Here is a 27,599-nt window from a genome sequence, read left to right on the forward strand (position 1 = left end):
CCCGATTGGTCTCTCCTCTGAAATCAAAGGATAATAAAATCCCGCAGGGTCTCAAGCCGTATAGGTCAGAAAGAAACAGCAAGTGTAAACCTTTTCTATGTGTTTACGAGTATAAATTACCAGGCTAAGTGCCCATCTCTCTATATTCCCATCTGTTGCCAAAGATATGGCTGGCACTTAGATCAAAAATAAAGTATTCAATATGGCATTATAATTATCTTTCTAAAATTGACTTTAAAAATAATAAGGATATATTCATCTTACTCCTAACTCCAAAAAGCCACATGTTTGCTCTGCTTTGTATCATTAAAATTTTAAGAAATGACATTTTCTCAAAATGATCACATTAGGATATATATAATATGTTCTCTTTAAAACGAAAAAGTTTCTGTCACCACCTGAAAAATCAAAATATTCTTCACTTTCTTACTCTATTATCTTATAGAAGGTACAGTGAAATGGTATTATTCACAAATTTACACAAACTCAAGATACTCTATGTCATTTAAAACACTATTAAACTCTATTTTATATGCACACTAGAGGCCTGGTGCACGAAATTCGTGCATGGGGGGCTGGGGGGGGGGGGTCCCTCAGCCGGCCTGCACACTCTCGCAATCCGGGATCCCTCAGGGGATGGCCGACTGCCGGTTTAGGCCTGACTCCTGTGGGATAGGGCCTAAACTGGCAGTCGGACATCCCTCTTATAATCCGGGACCACTGGCTCCTAACCACTCTGCCTGCCTGATCACCCCTAACCACCTCTGCCTTGGCCCCTGCCACCACAACTTCGTGCAGAAAGTCATCCGGAATGATGCCTGAAAGGTTGTTCAGCTATCTGGTCTGATTAGCATATTATGCTTTTATTATAATAGATACTTTATTCTATACTATATATTACTTTGGATATTATATGTTTATTACTACATAGTATATAGTCTACAGAATGAGAGGTACAAAATCACTGTGTTTTTATGGACAATTTGAAAGATCTTTCAGAGGAAATTTTGGCTATGCATGATTTTGTCTTTGTACACTAAACTCCACTCAGTATGAGACTCTTCCTTAAGCAGCTGCAGTTTCCTTACAAGACAGGTAGTGAAAATTAGAGCAGGGGTTTTTTACAAAGGAATCCCAGGTAAAACAAGCACAACCTTCGTCAAAACCAGCTAAAGTGCCAGAGCAAGATAGCAACAGACTTCCGGCTCCAGGGGGACAGTTTCCTATGTGTCTGTGTCTCTCCAGGTCTTCCACAACCTGCAGAACAGTATCCTGTACAGTTGATATTGTGCCTATGATTTAGATCAGGGGTCCTCAAACTACGGCCTGCAGGCCACATGCAAATACAAATATTGTATTTGTTCCCATTTTGTTTTTTTTATTTCAAAATAAGATATGTGCAGTGTGCATAGGAATTTGTTCATAGTTTGTTTGTTTTTTTAACTATAGTCTGGCCCTCCAACGGTCTGAGGGACAGTGAACTGGCCCCCTGTTTAAAAAGTTTGAGGACCCCTGATTTAGACTAATGCTCTCCTAGGACATTTCTGTGAAATGGATGACAATTTCCCTCAAAGACAGTGTTTGTGTGATCAATGCGATCAATGCCCACTGGTTTTCAGCATCACAGGTACACTAAGTTCTAATCCGTTCTTGTGATCATTCATTCTCTATGTTTCTATACTTTGACCATCCTTTCTTCTTTGGCTCCTACTTTACCACTGGTTTTCATCTTTCATTATATTACTAAAGAAATGTTGGCCCTATTATCCATAAATGGAAGCCATTTCACATTCCTCTCATCTCAAACTTTTAAAATAATCTCAAATACAGGAACAGGATAACACCCACTATCGTGACTATTACAAAACATTGTTCTGTTCTAGTTCATATCATGAGGCAAAAAAAATCAAAAACAAAAAGTATAATTATTTAGAAAGTAGGAAAGACAATTAACATTTTTTTGTAGACAATATGATTGCATATCTTGAGGAAAAAAAAGGAGAGAATGAATCACCAGAAAGGCTATTAAAACTAAGTGGGAAGTTTAGTCAGTAGGCACTTGTATAGACTGGCAATAATCAGTCAGAAAAAGATAATTAAAAGATTCCCTCATTGTAACCAATTTGTAGCAGCAGTGGTAGGATGAGTACTTCATCCTCACACACAGAATTTACTCCAAGTGCATTTATTTGGTCTACAGGAAAATCTGAAGACTTAGCGCCCTCCCATCTCTCTGTATCCTAGACCACTGCCAGGTTGTCCCCCTCCAAAATGTGTACAAAAATTCTGAACCTCCCAGGAATCTCTTCTCTTTGACCTGAAGTGGAGTCAAATATCTTTTTTTTTAATTTTTTTTATTGATTTCAGTGACCTCCTGGTTCCTAGGTTAACGCTCAACCACTGAGCCACACTGGCTGGGCAAATTCCTTAAAACAAAATAATAGCCCAGCCAGCGTGGCTCAGTGGTTAAGCGTCAAGCTAGGCACCAGGAGGTCACGGTTTGATTCCCAGTCAGGGCATATGCCTGGGTTGTGGACTGGATCCCTAGTGTGGGGTGTGCAGGAGGCAGCCGATCAATTATTCTCTCCCATCACTGACATTTCTCTCTCTCTCCCCCTCTCCCTCTCTCTCTCTCTCTCTCTCTCTCTCTCTCTCTCTCTCTCCCTCTCCCTCTCCGTCTCCCTCTCCCTCTCCCTCTCCCTTCCTCTCTGAAATCAATTAAAATATTTAAAATAATAATGTTAAAAGTTACAATATCTAATATTTAAGAGACAAAAATCCTACTGAATTTTACCAACAAATTCATTGTCTAAAACAGGAAGAGAGTCAAATAGAAATGGCAGCCAACAGAAGAACCGCTGTGATACTTTCACCTTCATCAACAGCATTAACCATACTGAACAACATATATTAGAGGGGAAAAAATCCACTTTGTTGTTTTCTAAATACTCGGGCCCCTCCTTGTTGCTAGTTTACACAGAACAGAGAGAAAATCTGAGTTACAAAACTAACTACTAATCATGTCTTAAGATTTGTTAGGGCCCTAAAATACCAAATTTACACCTCAGCTCCCAGGCAAAGTCATCCTGAAGCCAAATGAAAATAAGATGGTTTACCCTTTTTTAAAGTCTTCTAAAGCTAATTTCCCCCATGTCAGTGTTATATACTTTTATAGCCACACTGTCTGATGAATTTGCTCATGTGCAAACAAGAAATGATCCAGGCCACCATCTCTGAACCCACTTGTGTGGCCCTCCAACCACCATTCCCACTTCCCCTTCTTCCTAGCTAACAAAACCCTAGTTTTGTTCACCTTCCTAGGCTTTCAGGACTTCCAGAGGAGGCTGGGCTCCTACCCAAACCCAAGGTGAACTATGTTGGGTCAGAGTTCACCATGATGATAATATCCCCATGGCCAAGTCATGGGTTTAGACAAATCTGACCTAGGAGATATGAATGGTAGTTTCTAGAGAGGTTTTCCTCAGGCTGTAAGAATAGAGTTTCTTTCTCGTATCTCTGGATGTAGTTCTAGAAAAGGCTTGAAGTTACTGAACTGCTGAATTCACCAGTCTTGGAAACAGCTACTTCCATTCCTTTCCTTATGTTGGACAATAAATGTCACTAGTGTTTAAGCTGCTGCCAGTTGAGTTTTCTATCACTTGCAAACAAAAACTTCCAACTAATGCACCATCTAGGTGTCTAGCTAGAATTTATTCCACCAATCTGTAAAACTGGAAGACGTTCCCTTTATTATCAAAATAGCTCTATACTGTCTTTGGTAGAAATTAACTTGTATCTCCTTTTTCTTTGAGATGAGTGTTTCTCTCATAAATTGATGCACTTATTTAAAATGGGGGAAGGGAAGGAGACTTTTAATTACTGTAATTTTACTGATATACGAATGGCAACAACCTAATCCTAATGTATGTTGGTTGGGGGTCAAATTAAGAGAAATAAGCTTAAACCAAAGAAACCTAGTTCCTATATGAAGATGAATTTCCTAAAAGAAAGGATTACAGAGAAAAAAATTCTTCAGGGACAAATGGAATCTCCTTGATGAAAGTCTTTAAAAATAGATTATTCATGTAGCTGTGAAGCCTTAGGCACTATATTTGGGTTATATGACAATTCAAGATTCCTGCCAGGCCTACCTAAAGACAAAATTTATCTTCTTTCTCAACAGAAATTTAGAAAAACATCTAAGTGTTGAAATAAAAGAGGAGTAAAAACTTCTTAATCCCAAACTCTAGGACACCCATATTTATCATATACCTATGTAAACCAGTTGTTGTAGCAAATGCACCTCATTATTCTAGGGAGGAAAAAAGCAAACGTGTCTAAAATCCTATGACTCGATTTCCATAAAATCCTAACAATGTCAGTACAGACTTCTTTGGCCAGAAAATGTCCAGTGACTAATTTAACTGAAAGTTAATTTACTTAGTTAAAAAGAGAAATGAAGGTACTTATTCGTTTTTTTTAAATAGCATATACTTATTAGAATAGAACCATTTCAACCCTTTAGTGATTCTATAGCTACAAGAGTAATTTTTAAATGGTTTTAGATTAAAATCTTTACTGTCCAAGAGCAGTGCTGTCTTATTAAAGATACAATTTGAAATATTTAAGATTTATTACTACAGGGCATTAAATTCCCACTCACATTTATAATGACCAAAACCTGGAGTATCATCATGGAAAAGCAAATGCAAATAAGTGATCACTTCTCCAGGGAAGTCATAAGGTCTTCTGACACGCTGTGCAATGGATAACTGGTCTTTGGTTTAGCAAGTAAGACACATAGATTATCTGTCAGCTGCTCACACAGGTGCAGAACAAGGAAGGTAACAGTGATGGATGGTATGATAAAAATGTGAGTCTCAGAAAGAAAGCCTAATGCTATGGAACCGTTCATTTTTGTACAAATTAGAGAAAGGTGCCCTTTCCAAGTGATTATAGCCCCAGAGCTACCTAGCTTGGGGAGCAGACAGTTCTTCTGTACACATTAGAAAATGGTGTCTCTGGTATTGCTATACATGTCCCTCTTGCACAATTATATGCAGTGGCCCCAAACTTACCTTCAGAGGAACCCCATGCCCAGAGGCAGACAGGAACTCCCTTGTCTTCAAGGAACGGAGGAAAGGAAGTCTCATTCTTTACATACTGAACTACCACAGCCCTCCCTCATCCTAGGAAAGGTGGGGCAGCTAAGGGTCCATTACATTGGGGCCTATTCTCACTAAATAGTGAAAGGGAAAAGAATTATCCAAAGAAATCAAGTAATTAAGTTTATAGATTTGTTTTTCAAATGTAAAATATTTTATCTTCACTCTTTTTTTCTTTAATATATTTTTGTTGGTTTCAGAGAGGAAGGGAGAGGCAGAATCATTGATCGGCTGCCTCCTTCAGGCCCCAAACTGGGGATGAGCCTGCAGTCTGGTGTGTGCCCTGACCGGGAATCGAACCGTGACCTCCTGGTTCACAGGTCGATATTCAACCACTGGGCCACACCGGCTGGGCTATATCTTCACTCTTTAAGTACAGCTTTACATAGCACAGACTTCAAGTTCATTGAAAGGATATCAATTTATCAGTATGCATGGTTTTTCTCTACATGCATATTTACTTAAAATGCTTTGTACTTTTCAAGGGAGGGCCTATAAGTATAAAAGAACGCTATAAAAAGTCCTATAGTGCTAGTGACTATTTTAATTGATGGCTTCCTTTGTTTATTTAAACTTTGCTTTTGAATATGTATATTAAAAACAGATTATAACTAGCCATCACCAAAGCTTGGGCTTGACTTAAGGTTGACTAAGAGAATAATGTATTAAGTAGCCTTCTGGAATGGAAACACAAGACTAGCATCTGCTCAAACTAAACATACCAACTCCAGTATTATAAACAAATGAGAAAAATAATATTTTGCTGTTTAAAATTAACCATCATTTGGTAGTAAGACATTTGGTCTTCTAAAAACAAAACAGTGCTTCTGGATGAAGAGAAATTATGCAAGGATATGTTCACCCCATACACTTTCCTAAAGTCAAGCCTTTATTACTTTAAAATAAAACACAAATCTGCCCTAGCCAGTTTGGCTTAGTGGACAGAGCATAGGCCTGTGGACTGAAGGGTCCCAGGTTTAATTCCGGCCAAGAGCACATGCCTGGGTTGCTGGCTGTATCCCCAGTGGGGGTGTGCAGGAGGCAACCGATCAATGACTCTCTCTCATCATTGATGTTTCCATCTGTCTATCCTTCTCCCTTCCTTCTGAAATCAATACAAATATTTTTTTAAACATAAATCATTATTGTTTATTGCGAATGGCTATTTTTTTGGGGGGGAGGGTGTTTGGGGGGGTTGTTTTGTTTTGTTTTGTTTTGTTTTCAGAAAAGGACTGTTTATTCCATACTGCCGGCAGTATGGGAGAGCAGCAAGTCATCCACAAAAATCTGCTCTGCTGGCCCATAAACCGGCTGCTTATATAGGGTAGGACAAAGATAACACAGGAAATTGGATTATAGGCATGGGGAGGTAGGGATTACAGGCATGGGGAAGTAGGAGGCTAAAGTGGGACTCCATTGTTTGGGCAACCAAGGGTGTTAATCTTTCCATGAGAATGGACCAAATTCCAAGGTTGACTCCCAGGTCCCGAGGGTGTACAACTCCCAGCCAGGTCAGAATGTCCTTCTTTAACCAACACAAGGCAATCGTGGTTAACAGAGCATGATCAATATTTCCCACAACCATAGCCAGTCCCCAATATTCCTTTCTTGCCCCTAACATTTCCCCACTGCTTTTTCTATCATCTCCTATCTATGAGATTAGTTTTAGATGAAAAGTCTCATCCTGCTGGACTGCATTTGCTTCTTCCTTGAAAGCAGTTCCCAGGGATGGAGTACACCAAATGTAGGAGCTTGGATATGTCCAGATTTCCGGTTTGATCCCTGTAGGGATGGCAACTGATCGATGTTTCTCTCTCTCCCTCTCTCCTCCCCTCTCTCTCAAATCACTAAAGTCATATTTTTAAAAATGCATATAAAAAATATAAGCAAGAAATACACCAAAAACTTAATAGTGGATATCACAGGATAATAAGGCTTGGATTAATTTTTGGGTTTATACTATCTATCATGTAGTCATATTACTTTTATAATTTTAAAATTTACTTTAAAATATTTTAACCTGCTCTGGATTTATTTTGATATTCATTAACTACAATTATTAAAATAGTGAAAAAAGTTCAACCACAAAAAATATTACTTAAGTAGACAAAGATCAAAATAGAAATTAAGAATAAAACAAATGCTTCAAATATTAACACTCAAAATAAAAATATTCCCTTTATTAAAAAACTGAGTTCCTAAAGAATTATCTGCCTCTATTTAAATTGGACAGAGCCTAGGGACCACCTAGAGGACCACTTAGACCTGAGACTGAATGATATACATATTTTTTATTTTAAAGTCAGTGCCAGGGAAATGAAGAGGAATGAAAACATGCTGTTTTTTTAGTCTTGGAAAAGCTAGACTTTGTAACAACACCTAAACTTAACAACGTAAAACAATAAGAAATGTCTTACTATTTGGATAATTAGATATTATAAACAATGTATATTTTTCTGTTTTAAAATGTGTCCATTTAGATAAGGTATGACAGATATAATGTTTTACAAATTGAACAACCAAATGGTCAACAAACATTTTATGAATCCCGGAAAATGTGTAAATCTAAGGAAAAAGGAAACAAATGTTTAGCCAAACTCACTATTGTCCAAATTTCCTCCTCCATCCAACTGCCCTCATTCATTTTGATGGTGCCGCCCTGACAGCAGGCTTACCACGTCAGAGCAGCTCCAATTCATCCTCTCCCCCTCTCTCAGCAACGGCCCACACCACTGGGTTTCATCTTCACTACTTTGGCCCAGCCTTACCAATTTACCTCCCCCCCCACCACCCACCCACTTTCTATCTTGTTTATTCACATCGATCTTCTCCATAGGTTATAGGAACAGGATTACTGAAGCATGGATCATATGCCATTCCTCTGCTCAAAACTATCCAATGGTTCTCCAACATCTACAGCCCACAGCCCAGGCTCCTCAGCGTGGCTTTCAATATCAGAGCTGACAATAGTTCCAGAGCATCACCTGTGTGTACACTAAACCCAGGCCAGGCTCCTCAACAGTGGTCCCAGCACACTGGTGTATCTTGTCATTGTAAATGTCACAATTTGTGACCAATAATGGCTCGAGTACCAAAACTTGTGGATTACTTACTTTTTAAAATAAGCTAAAAAGAATTCAGGTTTATTCCTATAACGTTGTCTCATTTACCTGCATTAGAAATGAGGTGGGACTTCTGTGAGAACACTGGGAACTGCCCATAACTCTGGAGGTATATTATACATGGAATCTCACCTGTCATGTGATTTTTCTTTGTTAAATGGCATTTAAATATATAAAATAAATATTAAAAATATAAATCTTTGTTTTACTATGGTTGCAAATGGAGGTATATTATACATGGAATCTCACCTGTCATGTGAGTCACAGTGGAAAGCTGTTCCAAACTGGGGTACCTCAAGGAATGGCATCTTTAGCGGTACCTTCCATTTGCGAAGGCAGCAAGCAGCCTGCCTCACTTCAAATTATGGCCAACAATTAAATTTTAAAAGCCACCCTTCTACTCATAAAACGCATAAGAAGGGAGACAGAGGCAACCAGAGACTAGGAGAGGAATCTTTTCAGAATCACTCTATTCCATCAAGATGGAGACAGCTCCTAGTGAGTTGGAGGCCAAGAATTTCATTGTATGGATTTTCCACTATAGTGCTGATACGAAGTTTCTTTTTTAAGTAATAGACTTAACTTAAAAATAGTCAACCTAAAACAATATTAAGTAGATCAAAACGCAGAGGGTACTCCTCAAATATGGAAAAACATAATGAGTGGGCTCCTAGAATGACAGCAGTTGGGTCATGACATGGGGTTACCTGCCTTTCTTCCAACTGTGCCTGCATTTTACTTCCTCTAGACCAGTGGTTCTCAACCTTCCTAATGCTGCGACCCTTTAATACAGTTCCTCATGTTGTGGTGACCCCCAACCATAAAATTATTTTCGTTGCTACTTCATAACTGTAATTTTGCTACTGTTATGAATCATAATGTAAATATCTGATATGCAGGATGTATTTAGGCGACCCCTGTGAAAGGGTCGTTCGACCCCTAAAGGGGTCGCAACCCACAGGTTGAGAACCGCTGCTCTAGACCAGTGATGGCGAACCTTTTGAGCTCGGCGTGTCAGCATTTTGAAAAACCCTAACTTAACTCTGGTGCTGTGTCACATATAGAAATTTTTTGATATTTGCAACCATAGTAAAACAAAGATTTATATTTTTAATATTTATTTTATATATTTAAATGCCATTTAACAAAGAAAAATCAACCAAAAAAATAAGTTCGCGTGTCATAGGTTCGCCAACACTGCTCTAAACCATTGCCACACTGCCCTTCTACCTGTAATGTCATCTTTTCATCCTCCCTCCACCCAATCTCTTAAAATGTGTCTCTGTCTATTGAAATGCTAGGATACTGTCAAATGTCAGTTCCTCTTCAAAATTATCCAAGACTGCCCAGCCAGTGTGGTTCAGTGGTTGAGCGTCAACCCATGAACCAGGAAGTCACAGCTCGATTCTCAGTCAGGGCACATACCCAGGTTGTGGGTTCAATCCCCAGTAGGGGGCTTGCAGGAAGCAGCCAATTTTTTAATCACTCTCTCTCCCTCTCCCTTCTGCTCTAAAATCAATAAAAATGTATACTTTTAAAAAATGATCCAAGACTTCCGAAGCTCCCGGAGTCAGGCCATTACCCTCCTGTAGGTGGTCCAGCTGGGTCTGGTAAGCTCTGCTATTTTTAAAAAGCTCGCCTTTCCCAGTAGGTAGGAGGGCAGAGAATGCACTGATTCATCTTTGGGTATCATAGAGAACACAACAGTGTACCATTGTTTTCCACCTATGGCAGAGTATACAGGAAATGTTGGTTTAACTGAACTGAATTTCTAAACAATCTGTTTAGAAGATGCATCAAGGTCAGCAGCCAGAATCCTACATTCACCTACACCTACAAAGAGGTTCAGGGTAGGGGGAATGGGTATCAAGAGGGAAGCACCTGCTCTTTTTGTCAGAAATGCTAATGTGACTTTTTTTAATCCTCACCCAAAGTTTTTTTTATTATTATTGTTCTTAGAGAAGAAGGGAGGGGGAGGAGGGAGGGAGGGAGGAAGAAATATCAATGTGAGAAACACATCCTGCCCCGACCTGGTATTGAACCTGCAACCTGGGATGTGCCCTGACTGGGAATCAAAGCTACAACCTGTTGGTGTATGGACGATGCTCCAACCGACTGAGCCACCCAACCAGGGCTAATGTGCCATTTTAAACCAAAATAATGCAAATGTTCTCTTAAACCATAAGGCATTTGTCCACACTAAATCCATAGGCCTCTTGTTTGTCAGTAATATGGGAGCCCAACATTTACCAGCAGCAGCTGTAATGTCTGTAAAGCAGATCATTCATTGTGCAACTCATAATTTATTTATTCAGAATCATATCTTATTTCAGAAAGGATCCAATGAAGCTTACACAAATACATATACCAGAGCAAGATAAAATGACATATGTAAGACGAGAAAGACAGAAACAGGACAAAGCAAAGCCAAATGTAGGAAGATAAGCTGTCCTGGGAGTGAAGTTCACGCACCAAATGAATGTTTCCAGTAAAATTCTGCACATTTGCTAGAGGCAGGCCAGAGGTTTGGTTCTAACACTGCAAGCAGCCAACAAACACAAAACAATCCAATCAGGTATATGATTTGGCATCCTTCCGATAAAAACAAAAAGCTATCAGAGAACTATCTCTCCCTTGGTCCGCATAAAGAGAACATATAACCTAACAAAAAAGTCTCCAACAACATCCTTGCAGCTGATTTGTCAGGCAGCTTTGGAAGACCACCCGTCATAACAACCCTCACTAGCCAGCACACAAATCAGTATTTGCAAATGATGGAGAGGAAGGCAATCGAGCCAAGGAGTCCAAGCAGACAGCTCCCTGCAGGTCTAGATTTATCAGAAACAGATTTTACTGTATCTAGACTAACCTAAAATCCAGAGGCTTCATGCATCCACTTACCTTTGAAATTATAAACAAAACTTGATGCACATGTCCCTTTTTCTCTGGGGGATAGGTCTATAGTTTCACAACATCCTCAAAGAGAAGCATGACTCCAGAAAGGTTAAGAACCATTGATCTAAAGAACTAGACTTTTTAGTTCCTTCAGGCAACCCTTCGTAAGCTATTTCTCTTCTGAGCTCCTGAGAAGTGCTGAGCCCCAAGACTGTAGCCCCTGACAAGCATCTGAAGTACAGCTTCTCTCTGATGAGACTCTAAACTTAACCACTGGCCAAGCTGTTTGTCAAATGTATGATATAATAATATATGACCTTCAATATAGTAATGCCTATAAGCATATGGAATACATAACAACCTGTTGTTCTAGATAGGCTCCAGCCATGAACACTGACAAAGTTGCTTCAAAGAATTGGTGATATTCTTCAGATAATATGAAAATAAAACAAAACCCACCTTTGCCTGTGGATAAAAATTATAAGTAAGCACACAAAAATGTTCATAGGTAAACATTATGTTTTAATTTTTAAAATAAACTTCCCACATCACTTGATACAAGCTGAGCTATTTTTTAACCTCTTTGTTGTTTTCATCTTTATTATACAGCAAAAAAATCACTGCCATAGCTTTAGACACACATACACATACACATACACACACACACACACATATACACACATGTAATCAACCATCTACCCATAGTATTGGTGTTTAGAATGTCTCAAGGGCCCAAGGACATCAAGTGAGGAAGCTGGCCTATAGGATCATCAAGACAAGGCTCTTTAAGATTTCATCCATCTAGAAAACGTGGCCATTCAGAGTCTGGTCCTTGACATAACAAAGCCAAAGATATCTTTGTCAAAAATACACAGTTGAATAGACTCGAGAACTAACTCATGCTAACCCAACTCATAAGAGCCTGAAGTACAAATAAGAATACCAATTTATTGCTGCTCTCCCATACTGCTGGCAGTATTGGAATAAATGTTCATATATGATTCAAAAAAAAGAATACCAATTTATTAATTAATCATAGAGAAGAGTCTTTTTAACCAATCTGAAAATTTGTACCTGAAGCCAGGGTATTGCTATCCCAATATGAGGATACTGGGAATCCTGATTTAATAGTCAGTTCACCAGAAGTTAAAGAGAGATAGAGTTTGGGGGATACCTAATGAATGATCCATATCCAAAATACACACCTTTCTAGTGATCAGCGTTGTAGCTTTCACATGTATAGCCTCTCTCCTTGGATGTTGTTGCCCTAACACTGCAGTCTTTTTTGGTCTCTAAGTTTTCTTCTTCCATATCCTTCTCTCCATTGGTATTCCCCTAGACAGTGTATGATGCAATTGATGAGGGTACAGTCTGCATGCACTATTATTGTTTTTCAAATTAAAAACTCCCAGATAAAGTGCAACTTGCCCAAGGTCACATTTCAGCTGAAATGTTTGGCATACAGGTCTATCTCTGACACTACACTGAAACTTTTTGAGGATGAGAGTCACGTCTCATTCACCTTTGGATCCCTAGTGCAGTGATGGCAAACCTATGACACGGGTGTCAGAGGTGACTCATTTTTTTGGTTGATTTTTCTTTTTAAATGGCATTTAAATATATAAAATAAATATCAAAAATATAAGTCATTGTTTTACTATGGTTGCAAATATCAAAAAATTTCTATATGTAACACGGCACCAGAGTTAAGTTAGGGTTTTTCAAAATGCTGACACACCGAGCTCAAAAGGTTTGCTATCATTGCCCTAGTGTGTTATCTGCCTTTCCAGGTTAATATGCAAACTAATCTGTTCAGTGGTTTCATATAAAAATCACCAAACTTGCCCTAACTGGTTTGGCTCAGTGGATAGAGCGACGACCCGCGGACTGAAGGGTCCCAGCTTCGATTCTGGTCAAGGGCATGTACCTTGGTTGCGGACACATCCCCAGTAGGGGGCATGCAAGAGGCAGCTGATAAATGTTTCTCTCTCATTGATGTTTCTAACTCTCTATCCCTCTTCCTTCCTCTCGGTGAAAAATCAATAAAATATATATTTTTTAAAAATCACCAAGCTGAAGGCCTTGAACTAGCCATGTAGCCTTAGGAAGGTCACAACTACAGCCATCAACAAACATCTCATCTAAAAATGGGATGAAATGAACACACAATGTGGCGTAGGTCCTTTCTGGATCTAAAAAGCACTACCATTTATAGATGGGCCCTGGTGGGTTTTTTATAGCCTTTCTTATTAGTGTGAATTAATGGAAATAAAATTAGCCTCCTTGGTTACCTTCTGTAGCACTCTACAGACAGCATATATATAAGTAACAGAGAGTTCAGAAAAAGCTTTCTCTTCTCTGAAAAAAGATAACTATCATTTCTACCAAAATCAAACAGTAGCACCCTCCTCTGGTGAATGTTAAAGGAGCTAAACAACACAAAAGATAAGTAGATGGTGGGATTTTCTTTGAAAGAAAGAAAAAGCAAGAGAGAAATTACCTAAAAATGTGACAATACTGATTATGTTACAAAGAGCAGGCTTTTTAATGTAAGACAAAATAAAAAGCATTTCATAATTTTGCTAACGATACTCACTTTTCCTCTATTATTTAAAAATTTAATGAAAAGCCCTGTACATGTAAAATAGTTCTGGTTAAATAAAAGCATTTATCTAGTCCCTTTTCTGGGTGACACATTTACCAGAAGACAGTACTGAAAATTTCTCAACCAATTTGAGTCTGCCGTTTTCAGGTTTTAAAATATCAATTTAGCCCTAACCGGTTTGAAAAGAAAATGTAAAATAGCATTCACTTACACATGCAGAATAAAACATGCCAACAGAGCACACCAGACCAGCCAAAGACGAAGTTTCACAACATTAGCATTACATACAGACCTCTAAATTAAAAACAAAGCGGTGCTTTCTAAGACCAGGAACAGATTATATCATCTGCCAACAACTTAATTATAAAAACGTTTAAGAAATATAAGCTTTATTAAAAGACTTATCACAGTCTAGAACACAAAATGAAAATATAAACATTCTGACTCAAGGCAAGAAAACGTATCAGTTATCATGTTGGCAACCATGTCATTCAGATATGCTTTTACCACCCAAGTACACAGCATCTCTTCCAATTAACTTCACATCTTTCCCCCACCCTGTGACCCCGAGGAAAGGAACCCACACTACATAGGAGGCTCAAATTTACCACCAATGAGAAACCTTCATTTTGAAAGGCAGAACACAGAAAGAGCTAGGCTGAATGGGGAAGAGCAAAAACTGATTTCAGCTCTACCAAATAAATTTCCCGACCAAGTTTGCCATTCCTGGCAAACCTGCTTCTACAAGGCAGGTAAGATACAGTATCATGGACAGATTAGCAGAGTGGGAGGTGAAGTGACTTTATATCAGAGATAGAATGCAGATAAGACCACTAATTGAAAGCTTTCTCAATATTCACCCAAAACAAATGCCAAAGGACAAGCAAAGATTGAAAGAGAATGACATCCCCTACAGCCCACCCTCAGATCAGAAGCGCTAAGAAGAGAGTTGGGGCAAAGTTGGATGGGAGCATGGGGTGTGAGGAGAGGGGTGAAATGATGAAGAAGGGGTGGGAAGAAGGTAGGGAGGACATAAGGGAGAAAGTATGCTGCCAAAAAAAAAGAGAGAGAGAAAGAGAGAGAGAGAGTACGCAACAATGAAACTGTTATAAACTGCCAAATTGAAAGAGATGGGGCGGCTGGCCCGGTGCTCTTTGGAGTCACATTTGCCACTCATTTCTACTGGGCCCATGCCCGAGGACCAGAGCCAGTCCTCCCCGGACCTCCAGGAAATCTGAGCCCCAGCGTGCAATCAGGGTGCCGCAGAAAAGAGGGTGAGGGCCCTCAACCGGCCTTCTAACCTCATCACATGAACCCCAAATAAAGGCTTTGAGAAGCTGGGAGCCGTCCGCGCCCCACTTCGACCAGGGCGCAGGGGCGAGACCTGGCATCGCCACCTCTGCAAAGGCCAGGGGCATCTCCGGTCCCGCGGGCTGCAGAGCCAGCTAGACACCGGCGGCCAGCGAGGCGCTGCTGTCAACTAGCCCGACTGCATTTGCGAAGTTAATGGAGTTGGCAAGAAGCGCGGGGATGTCCCTAGGGTCCCTCCTCAAGGCGAAGGCGATGGGAAGGAGTCACGGCTTCTTCCTTCATCCTCACTGAGCCCTCACTGACTCGGCTCTGCATTTTGTATCTCTTTTCCCTAATGAGGATCAGAGATGTTCTTCCTTCTTTGTGCCTTCCTCGGTCTCCAACCCTAGAACAGAGGCGCTGAGACCCCAGGCCAAAGTTCACTGTAGAAAACCATTAACTTGCCGAAACCGGTTTGGCTCAGTGGATAGAGCGTCGGCCTGCGGACTGAAAGGTCCCAGGTTCGATTCCGGTCAAGGGCATGTACCTGGGTTGCGGGCACATCCCCAGTAGGAGATGTGCAGGAGGCAGCTCGTCGATGTTCCTCTCTCATCGATGTTTCTAACTCTCTCTCTCTCTCTCCCTTCCTCTCTGTAAAAAATCAATAAAATATATTAAAAAAAAAAAAGAAAGAAAGAAAACCATTAACTCTCCCCGCAAAACTAGCACAGTCATTTGCTGGGGGCTGGCCTTGAGGAACATCACAAATGATGAGGCACCATATAAGCCAAGGATGACCCTCCCTCTTCCAAAATGGACCCTCAGTCCCAAGAAGTCTGAGTCCAAACATGTTTTTGGCAACTTGGAACTAGTGGCTTGATCCAACCTGGTACCAGGTCATCACCACGCCCCTCGCACCCAAGTCCTCCCCCTCCCTCGCCCCCTACCCCAGCACACCAAGTCCTGTTATTTGCACACACACACACACACACACACACAGCCCCCAGAAAAACTCCTACCTCGCCCCCGTGCCCGTCGAAGATCCCGAAGATGGACGGGTGCGTCTTGTTGGCTAGGTCCGTCAGAACTTCGAATCGGTCTTCCATGTGGTCTCTCCGGCCCTGGATGGAATACACCGCCACGTTGTGGCTCTTGAACTCCCAGGTCTTGGAAAACTCGGCCTCCAAGACGTCGAGCCCCCCGAGCCGATCGTTCTGCATGATCTCTGCGACCTTGCCCTTCACCATCTTCACGGCGTCCCGGCTGGACTTGACGATGGTCTTCACCTCGTCCGTGTGGAAGAAGTAACTCCACAGCGCCAAGCTGATGCACAGCAGGAAGAGCGTCTCGGGTCTCAGCAAGAAGTAGCGCATGATGCGACCCAGCAGAGACAGCAAAGTCATTGTATCCTCTATCATTTATTATCGCTAGAGCCCGAACCGCCGGCAGCGACGCGCGCCCCGAAGGCTGGCGGGTCCCGGAGCACTGCGGGGACGGTCCGCCGGGCGGGAGGCGGAGCAGCAGCCGATGGCGGGGGAAGGAGGACCGCGGAGCCAGGCAGGAGGCACCCTACTCCGACCGGGCACGGCCAACAGAGGCAGTTTCCCTTTTGTCTCCCGGCCTCGGCGACCCGGCGGCCCGCGCCCAGCGCACGGACGCCAGTGCTCGCCGCCCGCGCCGCCTCCCCTCCCTGCGCGCCTTTGTGAGGCGGCGGCGGCGGCAGCAGCACCAGCAGCAGCAGCTGGTGCCCGAGCTGGGCGCCAGGAATCAAGTTAAAGTTGCGCCGGGCAGGTCTGCCTCGGTAGGCGGGAGAGTTCGGGGGCGCAGGCGCCCGCGCGGCCCCTCCTCGGGTGCACCCTCTCCGCTCCGGGGTGCGATCAGCAGGTGAGGAGGCGCGGGGCGCGAGAGCCCGGCGGGCGAGGGATGCAGGTCCCCTCTAGGGCCGGCGCTGCAGGGGAGCACAGAGCCGGCCGAGGGCTCCGATTCCTTCAGACACCCCGGGGGGCCCAAGAGAATAAAAGTTTTGCGGGAGCCTGAGCAGAGGTGGGGGTACGCGGAGCCCAGCGATGCAGCTCGAACGGCGCGGAGACGCAGGCGGCCGGCCGGCTCTGCCTGCCTCTCCCAGCACCTCCCAGCTCTGCTCCTCTCGGCTCCGCTCGCGCGCCCCCTCCCGACCTCCCGCCTCCCGCCTCCCGCGCGCCCCGCCCCTCTCCGCACGCGCGCGCCCCGCCCCGCCCCTGGAGCGGGGACTCCGGGCCGCGAGATGCTCGGGCCGAGCTGTCAAAGGCTGAGGAAGCTCGGCGGCGGCTGGCGCGCTCGCAGCCCCGTGCGGTCCAGGCGAATCGAGGGGGAGCAAAGGGGTGCGCCCGCCGCCTAGCTCAGTGTACGGCCGTTCCTCCCTTCCGCGCGGGCTCCCAGGACAATGTAATCCTGGGCCTGGTGGTCTGAACGTGGGTATCTCGGGAGCCCCTGCAGCCGGCTGGAAAGCGGAGAGCCGCACGTGAGCGTCCCCCCCTCCGGCAGGCGGCACAATAGTGCGGTCCCCGCCTCGCCGGGCGTAAGGCAAGCGAGGAGGGACGCATTTCTCCGGGCTCGCAAAGCGAAGCGAAGGGGATCGGACCTCGGGGTTCGGTGACAGAGGCTTTCCAGGATCCCCGAGAGGCGAAGAGCGATCCGTGAGCTTTAGAGGAGAAAGAGCCCCCCGAGAACAGTAGGATATGAAGAGTCGGAGCCCCAAGGAAATGCACTCTGATGACAACCTCGGGAGAGGCGAAGACGCGCCTGCCGCTCGTCCCTAGGACGGAGACTTAGCCGCGGAGGACCTCCTTAATCACAACTCTTCCCGGGGAGACACCGCGGCCCCCGACCCTGCCGCGGGGCGAGGGCTCTGACCGCCGTTTGGGTTTGGAGGCCCCTGGGAAGCTCCTGCCACCTCCGCAGTCTCCGCAGAAGGTGAAGTGGGGGCGGGAGTCCTTCAACGAGCAGAAGTGAAAGACCGCGGAGAGGAGTACGGGCTTCCAGACGCCGTCGGGATCACTTGTTGAAATACGGGCAGGTGTCAGTGGCCTTGAGGATGTGGAGGAAAGAAGAGAACTATGTACAAACCCGCTTAGAATACGGAGGCGGGTGAGCGTGAAGGGAAAATATTCCCTCTCGCTACCCCTGTCCAGGAAGAAGAGTGCTGATCTGCAGTTCCCATCGCCCGGCTGGACGGTGGAGGCCGCGCAAGCACTCCTACCTTGGTCTAAGCCCTACTGCGTTTAAAAAAGAAGAAGGAATAAAATACTGGGAGGAAATACACCAAAATGTTCGTGGTGGTTAACTGCAGTGTTTTTTTCATTTTCTGCTTTGGACTTTTGTCTGTGTTCTACAACTTTTTCAAAGTTTTTACGAAAGGCATAGATTGCCATCACAACCAGAAAAAAATGAAAAACGTTGACATTTAAACGGCATGTACAATATGATCTCAATTACATAAACATGCATAGAAAAAAAAACAGGATGGAAATATGAAAAACTGTTAACAGTGTGTTCTTTTTGACAACTACCACATGGTCACCTGTTCTGCGTTGTACTTTCCGATATTTTGCACCTGGTAAATAGAGAAACAGTTTAGAAATAAATTAGATCATTCTCTCCCAAATTCATAAGTTATGAGGTTCAAAAATGAGATATTGGGTTCAAAAGCCTTTGGGAACTATAGAGCAAAAGTAATGCACTAATGTTATTATGAAGATGAGTTTCCAGTATTTCTTACTGTAAGTTAGCAAATGGCTTTCGTACAGCCTCTCTGTACATGGACCTGTTTCTCTACGGCAAGAGCAATATATACCAGATCAAGATACCAGAACTGCAAGTCAAACTAGGCCCTGGAATAGAATAATTCCAAACCTACAGGCCCATCCAGCCTGTCCATAGCATTACTGTTTTGATGATAACAGCAGATAGTAGTGAGAGACATGATTTCTGTTTCCACAATACCTAAATAAAGAAGAGAAAAGACCACACTGGTCTCTCTGGAGGTTAAATAGGAAAAGGAGGGCTTAACTTCACTAATCAATCTAAATATTCTAAGGAGTCTGTGGATATAGTCTTTGATATTTACATCTAAGTAGTTACTTTGTGTGAAAATCAGTAGAATGATTTTTCAAGCAGACCCTATCAGCATTTTCTTATTTCTATTAAGAAATACATATCATCTACATAGTAATTTATACATACCTAAATAAACTTTTGATATAGTTTACTGTGAATTTTAATATAGTTGAGAAATAAAAAGACCTTCCTCTAGTGACAAACATTTGCATATTCCTTGAGATTATAAAGGTTTTTCATATATGTTTCCATTCTCATAACAAGCCTGTGAGGAGACTAGAGGAGCTATTATCTCTTTTTATAAATATGAGGGTAGTAAGGCATAAAGATGTTAAATGAATATCACAGTTCAGCAAATAAAAAGTTGGGAATTCAAGCTCAGTTCTGACCACCAATTCAATACTTTAATATACATTGATTGCCTGCTGATACTGAGATGATTAGTCTAATTTTTATACTTCTTTAGTAACATTTTAGTAAATCTGTTACATCAACCTCAAAAAGAATACACAAATTCTTTAGTCTTTGGGACAAGCACTATGAATATTTGTGCGGCAGAAAACAAGTGTAAGGTAACTTTCCTTAATCTCTACATAAAAGCCTAAAAGATTTTTTGCTGAAGTAAAATATTATCTGAATTTCACAGGGAAGAAAAGAGTATCATACAATATGCATTATGCAAATATTTTACCATTACAAGTGACATGATAATGAACAGAGCTAATTGCAATCCTAGGTTTTTATGAGCTACAAATAATAGTGATAAATAGTTACCAGGTAATTACCATTTCAACTATGCAATTAACTCATGTCAGCTTTGCACGTATATAAAGAACATTAAAAATAGCTTTTAAAAATAATAAATTCTCTGAAGAAACTTTCAGAATTATAGCTTTTGGGTTTAAGAAATCTTTAGAACAGAGTTTGATTACAAATCAAACAGAGGGAGACGAGGGAGCGATGTTTCAAGTACGATGTTGTTCCGCAATGTCCTCATTTCTTTTTTGGTTTTGCCATTTATTACAAAGTTGTAAAAATCTAATGTAAAGTGACTTATCAGCAGAGCTTCTTAATGATGAATGTAAATAAAAACCCCTGGATTTTAAATGAGCCTTTTAGACACAGAAATTCTCTGCACATTTTTAAATTTCCCAGTTTGATTTGTATTATTAAATTGTCCTGACATCCTATATAATAAAAGGCTAATTTGCAAATCGACCAAACGTTGGAACAACCGGTCACTAAGACGCACACTGACCACAAGGGGGCAGACACTCAACGCAGGAGCTACCCCCTGGTGGTCAGTGTGCTCCCACAGGGGGAGCTCCACTCAGCCAGAAGCCAGGCTCAGGACTGGCAAGCGCAGAGGTGGTGGCAGGAGCCTCTCCCACCTCCGCGGCAGCACTAAGGATGTCTGACTGATGGCTTAGGCCCGCCCCCTGCATCAGTCGGACATCCCCTGAGGGCTCCCGGACTGTGAGAGGGCACAGATGGGCTAAGGGACACACACACACTCACACACACCCCACCAGTGCACCAATTTCATGCACCAGGCCTCTGCTTATAAATATGTACTGAGTATTGAGTATGACTCTTTTACTAATATTTTGTAGATATACAACTTATGTGTGTATAACCTTTTAAACTATACATACAGGTGAAATTAATTAGTCAAAGAAAGACAAAAAATAAACTATACATACCAAAGAGTGTATGAAAGTATTTTTAGGAAGCACAACCCTAAGTATTATACTCATGAACCCACTATCCAACCAAAAAACTGGGTTGTGACCAATTTTTGTACCAGCCTAGGGATTCTTTTCCCATCCCACTTCCCTGCCTATACTCCACAGGGAGACACTACCCTGCATTTTGTGTTTTATCTTTTCTTATCTTTAAAAAAATAAGGTCATCATATGTCTACATCACTAAGTGATATAGTCTTTTAGTTTTGCTTGGTTTTGAGCTTTATAAAAAGGTTGTCTTGCCCTAGCTGGTTTGGCTCAGGGGATAGAGCGTCAGCCTGCGGACTGAAGAGTCCCAGGTTCTATTCCAGTCAAGGGCACATGCCAGGTTGTGGGATCGATCCCCAGTTGGGGGTGTGCAGGAGGCAGCCAATCAATGATTCTCTCATCATTAATGTTTCTATCTCTCTCTCCCTCTCCCTTCCTCTCTGAAATCAATAAAAATATATTTTTAAAAACGGTTGTCTTACAGTATATAGTCTTCTGGTACTTTTTTTTTACTTGATATTATATTGAGTGAAATATTTCTAGATATTTCCATGTGGTTTCATGTAATTCAATCCTTTTCACTGCTATATAATATTCCACTGTATCCCTGTTCCATAATTTATGTGTTCATCTTTCTTCTATGGAGATTAAGCCAGTGTTTTGCTATTATAATCAATGATTTCATGAAGTTTTTTTACTATCTTAGTATATATATGCAAACGTTTCTCTAAAGTATATATGAGGAGTGAAATTACTGGATAGTTGGGAATAAAAATGTTTAACTTCACAATTTATGGCCAAATGGTTTTTGAAAATACATTGCTTCTATATATACTGCCAAAGTGTGATCAAAATTCCTTATTATAAGAGACCATTACGACTATGAGATTTGGGAGAGCAAGATGCCCCCGCATAGTCCCGGATTGCAATAAATGTGACTCTTTAATTCGACTTCTTTTTTTTTTTTTAATATATTTTATTGATTTTTCACAGAGAGGAAGGGAGAGAGATAGAGAGAGTTAGAAACATCGATGAGAGAGAAACATCGATCAGCTGCCTCCTGCACATCCCCCACCGGGGATGTGCCCGCAACCCAGGTACATGCCCTTGACCGGAATCGAACCCGGGACCTCTCAGTCCGCAGGCTGACGCTCTATCCACTGAGCCAAACCGGTTTCGGCGTAATTCGACTTCTTGAGGCGTCCTTCTGTGATTCGCGGGATACTTTACAACATTTGGAGGCCTTGTCCCAGCGAGATGCAGCCCCCTAGGGGTGCTGTTTCGGACAAAAAGGGAGGCCGAACCTCCCCTGAGCTGTTTGTGGAGACTGAAGGGTCTCTAGGGGGTGCGCACCCTGAGAAGTTCCAGGGCCCTGGAGAACTGACCTTCGGATCCAGCTAGCGGACAGGGGACATTGGCCCGCCCCTAAAAAATTTTCATCTGAGTCACCTGGGAAATCCTCTAGAGGTGAGTCTTGGGACCGGTCACTGGTGGTGGATTGCGAGAAGGGCTGGACGCAGCCATAACTTCTCCTTCCTTGGTACCCCTGAGACGTCAGAGGGTGCTTCTGGTCTTGGTTTTCTTGGTTTTGTTTGTGAGCCTTTTTGGTTTTGGATTTTGTTTGTGAGCCTTTTTGGTTTTGGATTTTGTTTGTGAGCCTTTTTTGGTTTTGGTTCTTGTTTGTGAGTCCAATGTATTTGTGAGTCCAATGTGTTCAGTCTGTCGATTTTGTTGTTTCGCCGAAATCCTCTTGGAGGACATAGAGTGGTTTCATCCAGCCTCTTATTCTATTGAAGGATTAGATGAATGGATTACTGATCTAGGTTATCAAGGATCTGTAAGGGACTTGTCCTGTATCTGGAGGAATGGCTTCTAGACGGTATTCACTGTCTCTGGGACTTCCAGAGGGAAGTCAAAACTCAGACTGGCCAAGGGTTCGAATCTGGCCTATCTTTTAAAAAAGGTAGAAGAGAAGCGTTCCTAGGCAGTTTTCTACTGCCTCTGTTCAGGGACTTGTTCTGTATCTCTGCACAATTGAAACTGATTTGTTGGTATTTTGTGGTTTAAATGTGGCGCGCACCAGTGTAAAAGTGTTTTTATGTTTGTTCCTGTTTTGTTTTGTTTTCTTTAAAAAAAATAAAGAGAGACCATTACTATAAATTTTAGGATATTTGTTTTTTTTGCTAAATGGTTAATCATGAGCATGACTATTGAACTATATTAAATCTGCAGTGCTTCTCATAAACCTTTCTAGATGTAAAATTGAATAATAAATCTTGTGTTTTAAATGCCCTTTAAGTGAAAATTAATCTTAGCAGTTAATCTAAGAAAATTAATTCATTTTATATAAGTATAATAGTGTACCGATCTAGACTTACTTTAATATCCCACATGTTCTATCAAATGGAGAGCTAATTTGGCAAATACTAATCATGTTAGGGTGCAATATGATTTTTATTTTACTGGACTCCAAAAGTACAAGGTCCTTTTCTTATAATTTAAGTTTTTATATTAACTACAGAGATATATCAAGAATACTTGTTTTCAGAATAAAATTTTTATGCCATTGCACCAACTCTGTTTATAGAAACCATATTTATCCTAGGAATCTTTCATCTAATTTCCCTAGGTTTTTCTCTGACAATCTTCAAGCAAGCTTCCTAAATTACAATGTTAATCTAAAGCATTACCTAAGTTGCTTTATCCTAATTTAACACACATCAACATTCTAATTCATAATATGAAGCACTGTGAATAGTTGAATACTCCGATGCTAACAAGAAATAGCATAGGTGGAAAGATAAAATTTTGTTTCTCTCCCTATAGGAGGTAGTGATATTTTTTCTTTAGAGCAATTTAAAAAAGAAAAAAAATTTTGTGTCAGCCTCAAAAACACAGCTAACTCTGGTTGGTAGTCTGGCAGAACAGGGTCCTTGAGAAGCTGGAGTTAACCCACACTTGATGTCTATTTGTAGTATACAGAAGTAGACTAATGGTTATGTCCCATTCTTTTTTTTTTTTTCTTTTTTTTTTTTTTTTAAATATATTTTATTGATTTTTTACAGAGAGGAAGGGAGAGAGATAGAGAGTTAGAAACATCGATGAGAGAGAAACATCGATCAGCTGCCTCCCGCACATCTCCTACTGGGGATGTGACCGCAACCCAGGTACATGCCCTTGACCGGAATCGAACCCGGGGCCTTTCAGTCCGCAGGCCGACGCTCTATCCACTGAGCCAAACCGGTTTCGGCAATGTCCCATTCTTATACCCAAATTCTTCTGATGACTTCTCTGAGCACCCTGAGAATAATTTGGAGTCCCTTTGGTTATCCTCTGTGTTCCCTAAATTATTTATGTTGAAAACATTTGTTTTATGTTGGGGGAACTAGTAGAAAGACTAAATTAGGGAGTCTGAGTACTTTGAATATAAGATTATTCACAAAACCTTTCTGTTTTTACTCTTCTTGGTGGAATGCTTGATAAGCCTTTCAGTCACACAGGATATAATTTGAGGTTTGATTCCTGATGAGATACTTCAGGTAAAGATTGTTATGACAAAATAATCACATGATCTGAGATTATATAGAGGTAAAAGTAGGACACATTGCGTTTGCGTGGCACTTGGAGTTCCTCTTTCCTGGCTCTTAGGCTGCCTCAGTAGCCTCCAACATTTATTCACTGCTACCTGAGTCTAAGTTGCCTATAACTTCTTATACTGTGGCCACACCCTTAGTTTACTCCTGCATTGCTTATAAAGTAGCTGGTCAATTCCTTGTCTCCAGCCATACCTGTGCTGCTGAGGGACTCTTTAAAAGGCCCCCCTCCACACACACTTCTCTCCATCTATTCAAAGCACACATCCTTCCCTCCAAAGCTGTTACACTTCCACAAATATTTCCCAAATGGTATCATAATTTAAAAGGGTTTCATCACTGACCCCTAGAGAACATTCTTTGGACCATGTGTGGCCCTGGAATTCCCAGAGATTGACCAGATAGCCTAAGTACTGAAATTAAATATCATAATTTCCAAGATTCCAAATGATAGATCCCAACCAATTAAAAAATATGTATTTCATTGAATTTTAATTATCTACTGGTTATTTCCTACTTCCCAATGTTTTTCTTGGTCATGAATCATCATTCCAGTTTTGACCTTCCTATTCTAACTGTCTGAAAATGTACTAATTACCTTATTTTTCTCCTTACTGCACAACTCTTCTAATACTTTTAAACAGTGATGGTAAATATTTAACCACTTGCTCTGTAGGGTTGGGGATGGGAAGTGACCCAGGTCTGTATTGTTTGTCAATTTCTGTAGTATAAATACTCCCACCATGGCTGATTTGAAACTATATGAATGAATATGAAGTTGGAGTTGATCGTAGCACAATATTATATAGTATTTCAATCATAGAGATTCCATTGATTTGAATAACTTTAAGAACATAAATAATAATATTAAAATGTAGTAAAATAATTAGAAAGTGATGAGTTTTGAATAGTTATTACTTTTGTTTTTAATATAGTTTATTTCATTAAAGTTGTTATGTGCCTGTGTTTAACAACAGACTGGCAAGACTCTTTTCTGCTAAAAAAAAAAAAAATATATGTGTCCTGGGTATTGTCTATTGGACCTCAATAGTCATCTCTACCACCTTCTAAACATCCTCCCAATCATGGGAAATGGAAGAATAAAAACCACCTTTCCCAGAATTCTTTGCAGCTGGAATTTTGGATGTAATTTAGGTTCCACTGATGAGATGACCTGGTGTGAGGTTTAGAAAGCAGAAGCTATAGCTCTTCTGTTCAATAGTCAAGCTCTGGTAAACTGAATGTTGGAGTGTCTGACTCCAGGTTCTCCTTTGTAGCCTCTAGCTTTCTGGAAGTGGGGCAAGCTGCCTAGTGACAGCCCCTTGATTTCAGCTAGTCAGAGACTCACAATGCTTTTGTAATTACCTAATTCCCCATATTAAATACCTGTCTACTTGAAGCACCGACACTTTTTTCTTCCTGCAGAGAATCTTGATATAACATGTATACGTAGCTGCTGCTTGTTTCCTTCATGTGACATCAAAAGGAAACATCAGAATAATCATTAGCACTGGCCTACTTAGTCTGTTTGACTATATGGTTTCTCATTCTAAAGTTTCTCTCATGGTATTTTACATTTCATTCACATCCTAAAACTATGCTGTGGCATTACACAAATACTATTCTTTATAATTTTTTTCAATAGATCTACTGGAAAGAACTGAGGAAATGAATGCCTAGTTAAGAGAAGAGAAAGAGAATAATGGCTCTTTACTATTATTGCTATTTTTATAACATCAGAGCTCTAATGGTGAATAATGACTAGTCATTTTCTGTTTGTTTTTAATTTATATCTCCTCTCAAGTCTATTGGAATGGAGCCACATTTCAGGGAAAATGAAAAAAAAAAAAAAAAACACTTGTTTTTCTTTTAAGAATACCCAAAGAAAGGAAGTCTGGACTTTCCTTTGTGAGCCTATTACAGTGTTTAACAACTTTTCTCAGAAAATATTCCTGACAACTATATCTAAATCTCTCTTTCTGCATTTTTTTTGGCTTGAGTTCATCCATGAGAGTGGGGAGAGAAAGGAATTAGGCAATGATACACATATTACTCTGAGATAAACTCTAGTTTTCATTTGTTTCCTATTTCTATCTTTCCTCTTATCCTCAGGACTTTATCTTTTCTTCAGGTCTCTCCTCCGTTGTTCTTGTTTTATTTTTCCAGTTCTATCCAACATCCCCTTAGAACATCTCCTTGCCAGATTTTTTCCTAACCACAGAACAATATTTGCTCCTGATGGAAGTCTTCTGTTTCAAAAAAAATCATGTAATTATCTTATGGACAAAAATCTTTAGATATTTTTCCAGATAGTCCCTTGGTCTTCCCATCTCATTTCCTTCTGCTCTCTTTGTATCTGATAATGAATTTGTTCAAATATTATCATATATGCAAGCTAATGATAGACACTGTGAAGGCTCATTATGCTTTAATGTCTCTCACAGTGTTTATTTAGAGAATAACAAAATCTCTGAAGCAATGCAGTATGTAAAGTAGTCTGTGGATGGGCAAGTATATGTTCTATTTCCTTGCTCACCTTGCAGAGTAACTTATTTGTTTGTTTTATTTTGACCAATGGAACCAACCAAAGCCAATAAATAAGAACTAAAGATAATTTACTGAACTATCTGAAATAACCCAAAGATGAATGGCCTCATTTTTAATTAGTTCATCTCAGGGTAAAGAGATACATAGTGGAGGGTGGATGTGAGATTATAGAAATAAGAGCAAATCAGAAATTTATCTTAATATAAAATGAGCTCAACTATTAGGAAAAAAACAAAAGTTTAGAGTAAAAATCTTAAAAGGAAATATAAGAAGAGAGAAAGAAGAAAACATATTCTAATAAGTGTTAAATCTTCTCATGATTTGGTTGAATGACCTTTTCTCTAACCGCATCTTGTCACCTTAGAGTTTCCAACCATGACCAATACATCAATTGCCATCTGTTATGGACTGAAAGTCTGTGTCCCTCCCCACCCTCACCAGATTCATATGCTGAAGCCTGAGCATTCAGTGTGGCTGAGTTTGGAGATGGGGCCTTTAAGGAAGTTAGTAAAGTTAAACAAGGTCATAGGATGGGATCCAATAGGATTAGTATA

General features: G+C 41.1%; 1 protein-coding gene across 1 annotated transcript in view; it reads right to left on the reverse strand.

Annotated features, from left to right (window-relative positions):
• The window catches only part of PPM1L (protein phosphatase, Mg2+/Mn2+ dependent 1L), a 241,897-nt gene extending 224,687 nt beyond the window's left edge, over positions 1-17,210 (reverse strand). Inside the window, exon 1 of the mRNA XM_070406891.1 lies at positions 16,097-17,210. Within this exon, the coding sequence (XP_070262992.1) occupies positions 16,097-16,495 (399 nt within the window). The 5' untranslated portion in view covers positions 16,496-17,210. The remainder of the gene's footprint in view (positions 1-16,096) is intronic.
• Positions 17,211-27,599: the final 10,389 nt, after the last annotated feature.

This window comes from Myotis yumanensis, unplaced genomic scaffold (assembly GCF_028538775.1).
Source record: "Myotis yumanensis isolate MYYU_CA2020_CCGP unplaced genomic scaffold, mMyoYum1.0.hap1 SCAF_2, whole genome shotgun sequence".
In the NCBI taxonomy this organism is placed as follows: Eukaryota; Metazoa; Chordata; class Mammalia; order Chiroptera; family Vespertilionidae; genus Myotis; species Myotis yumanensis.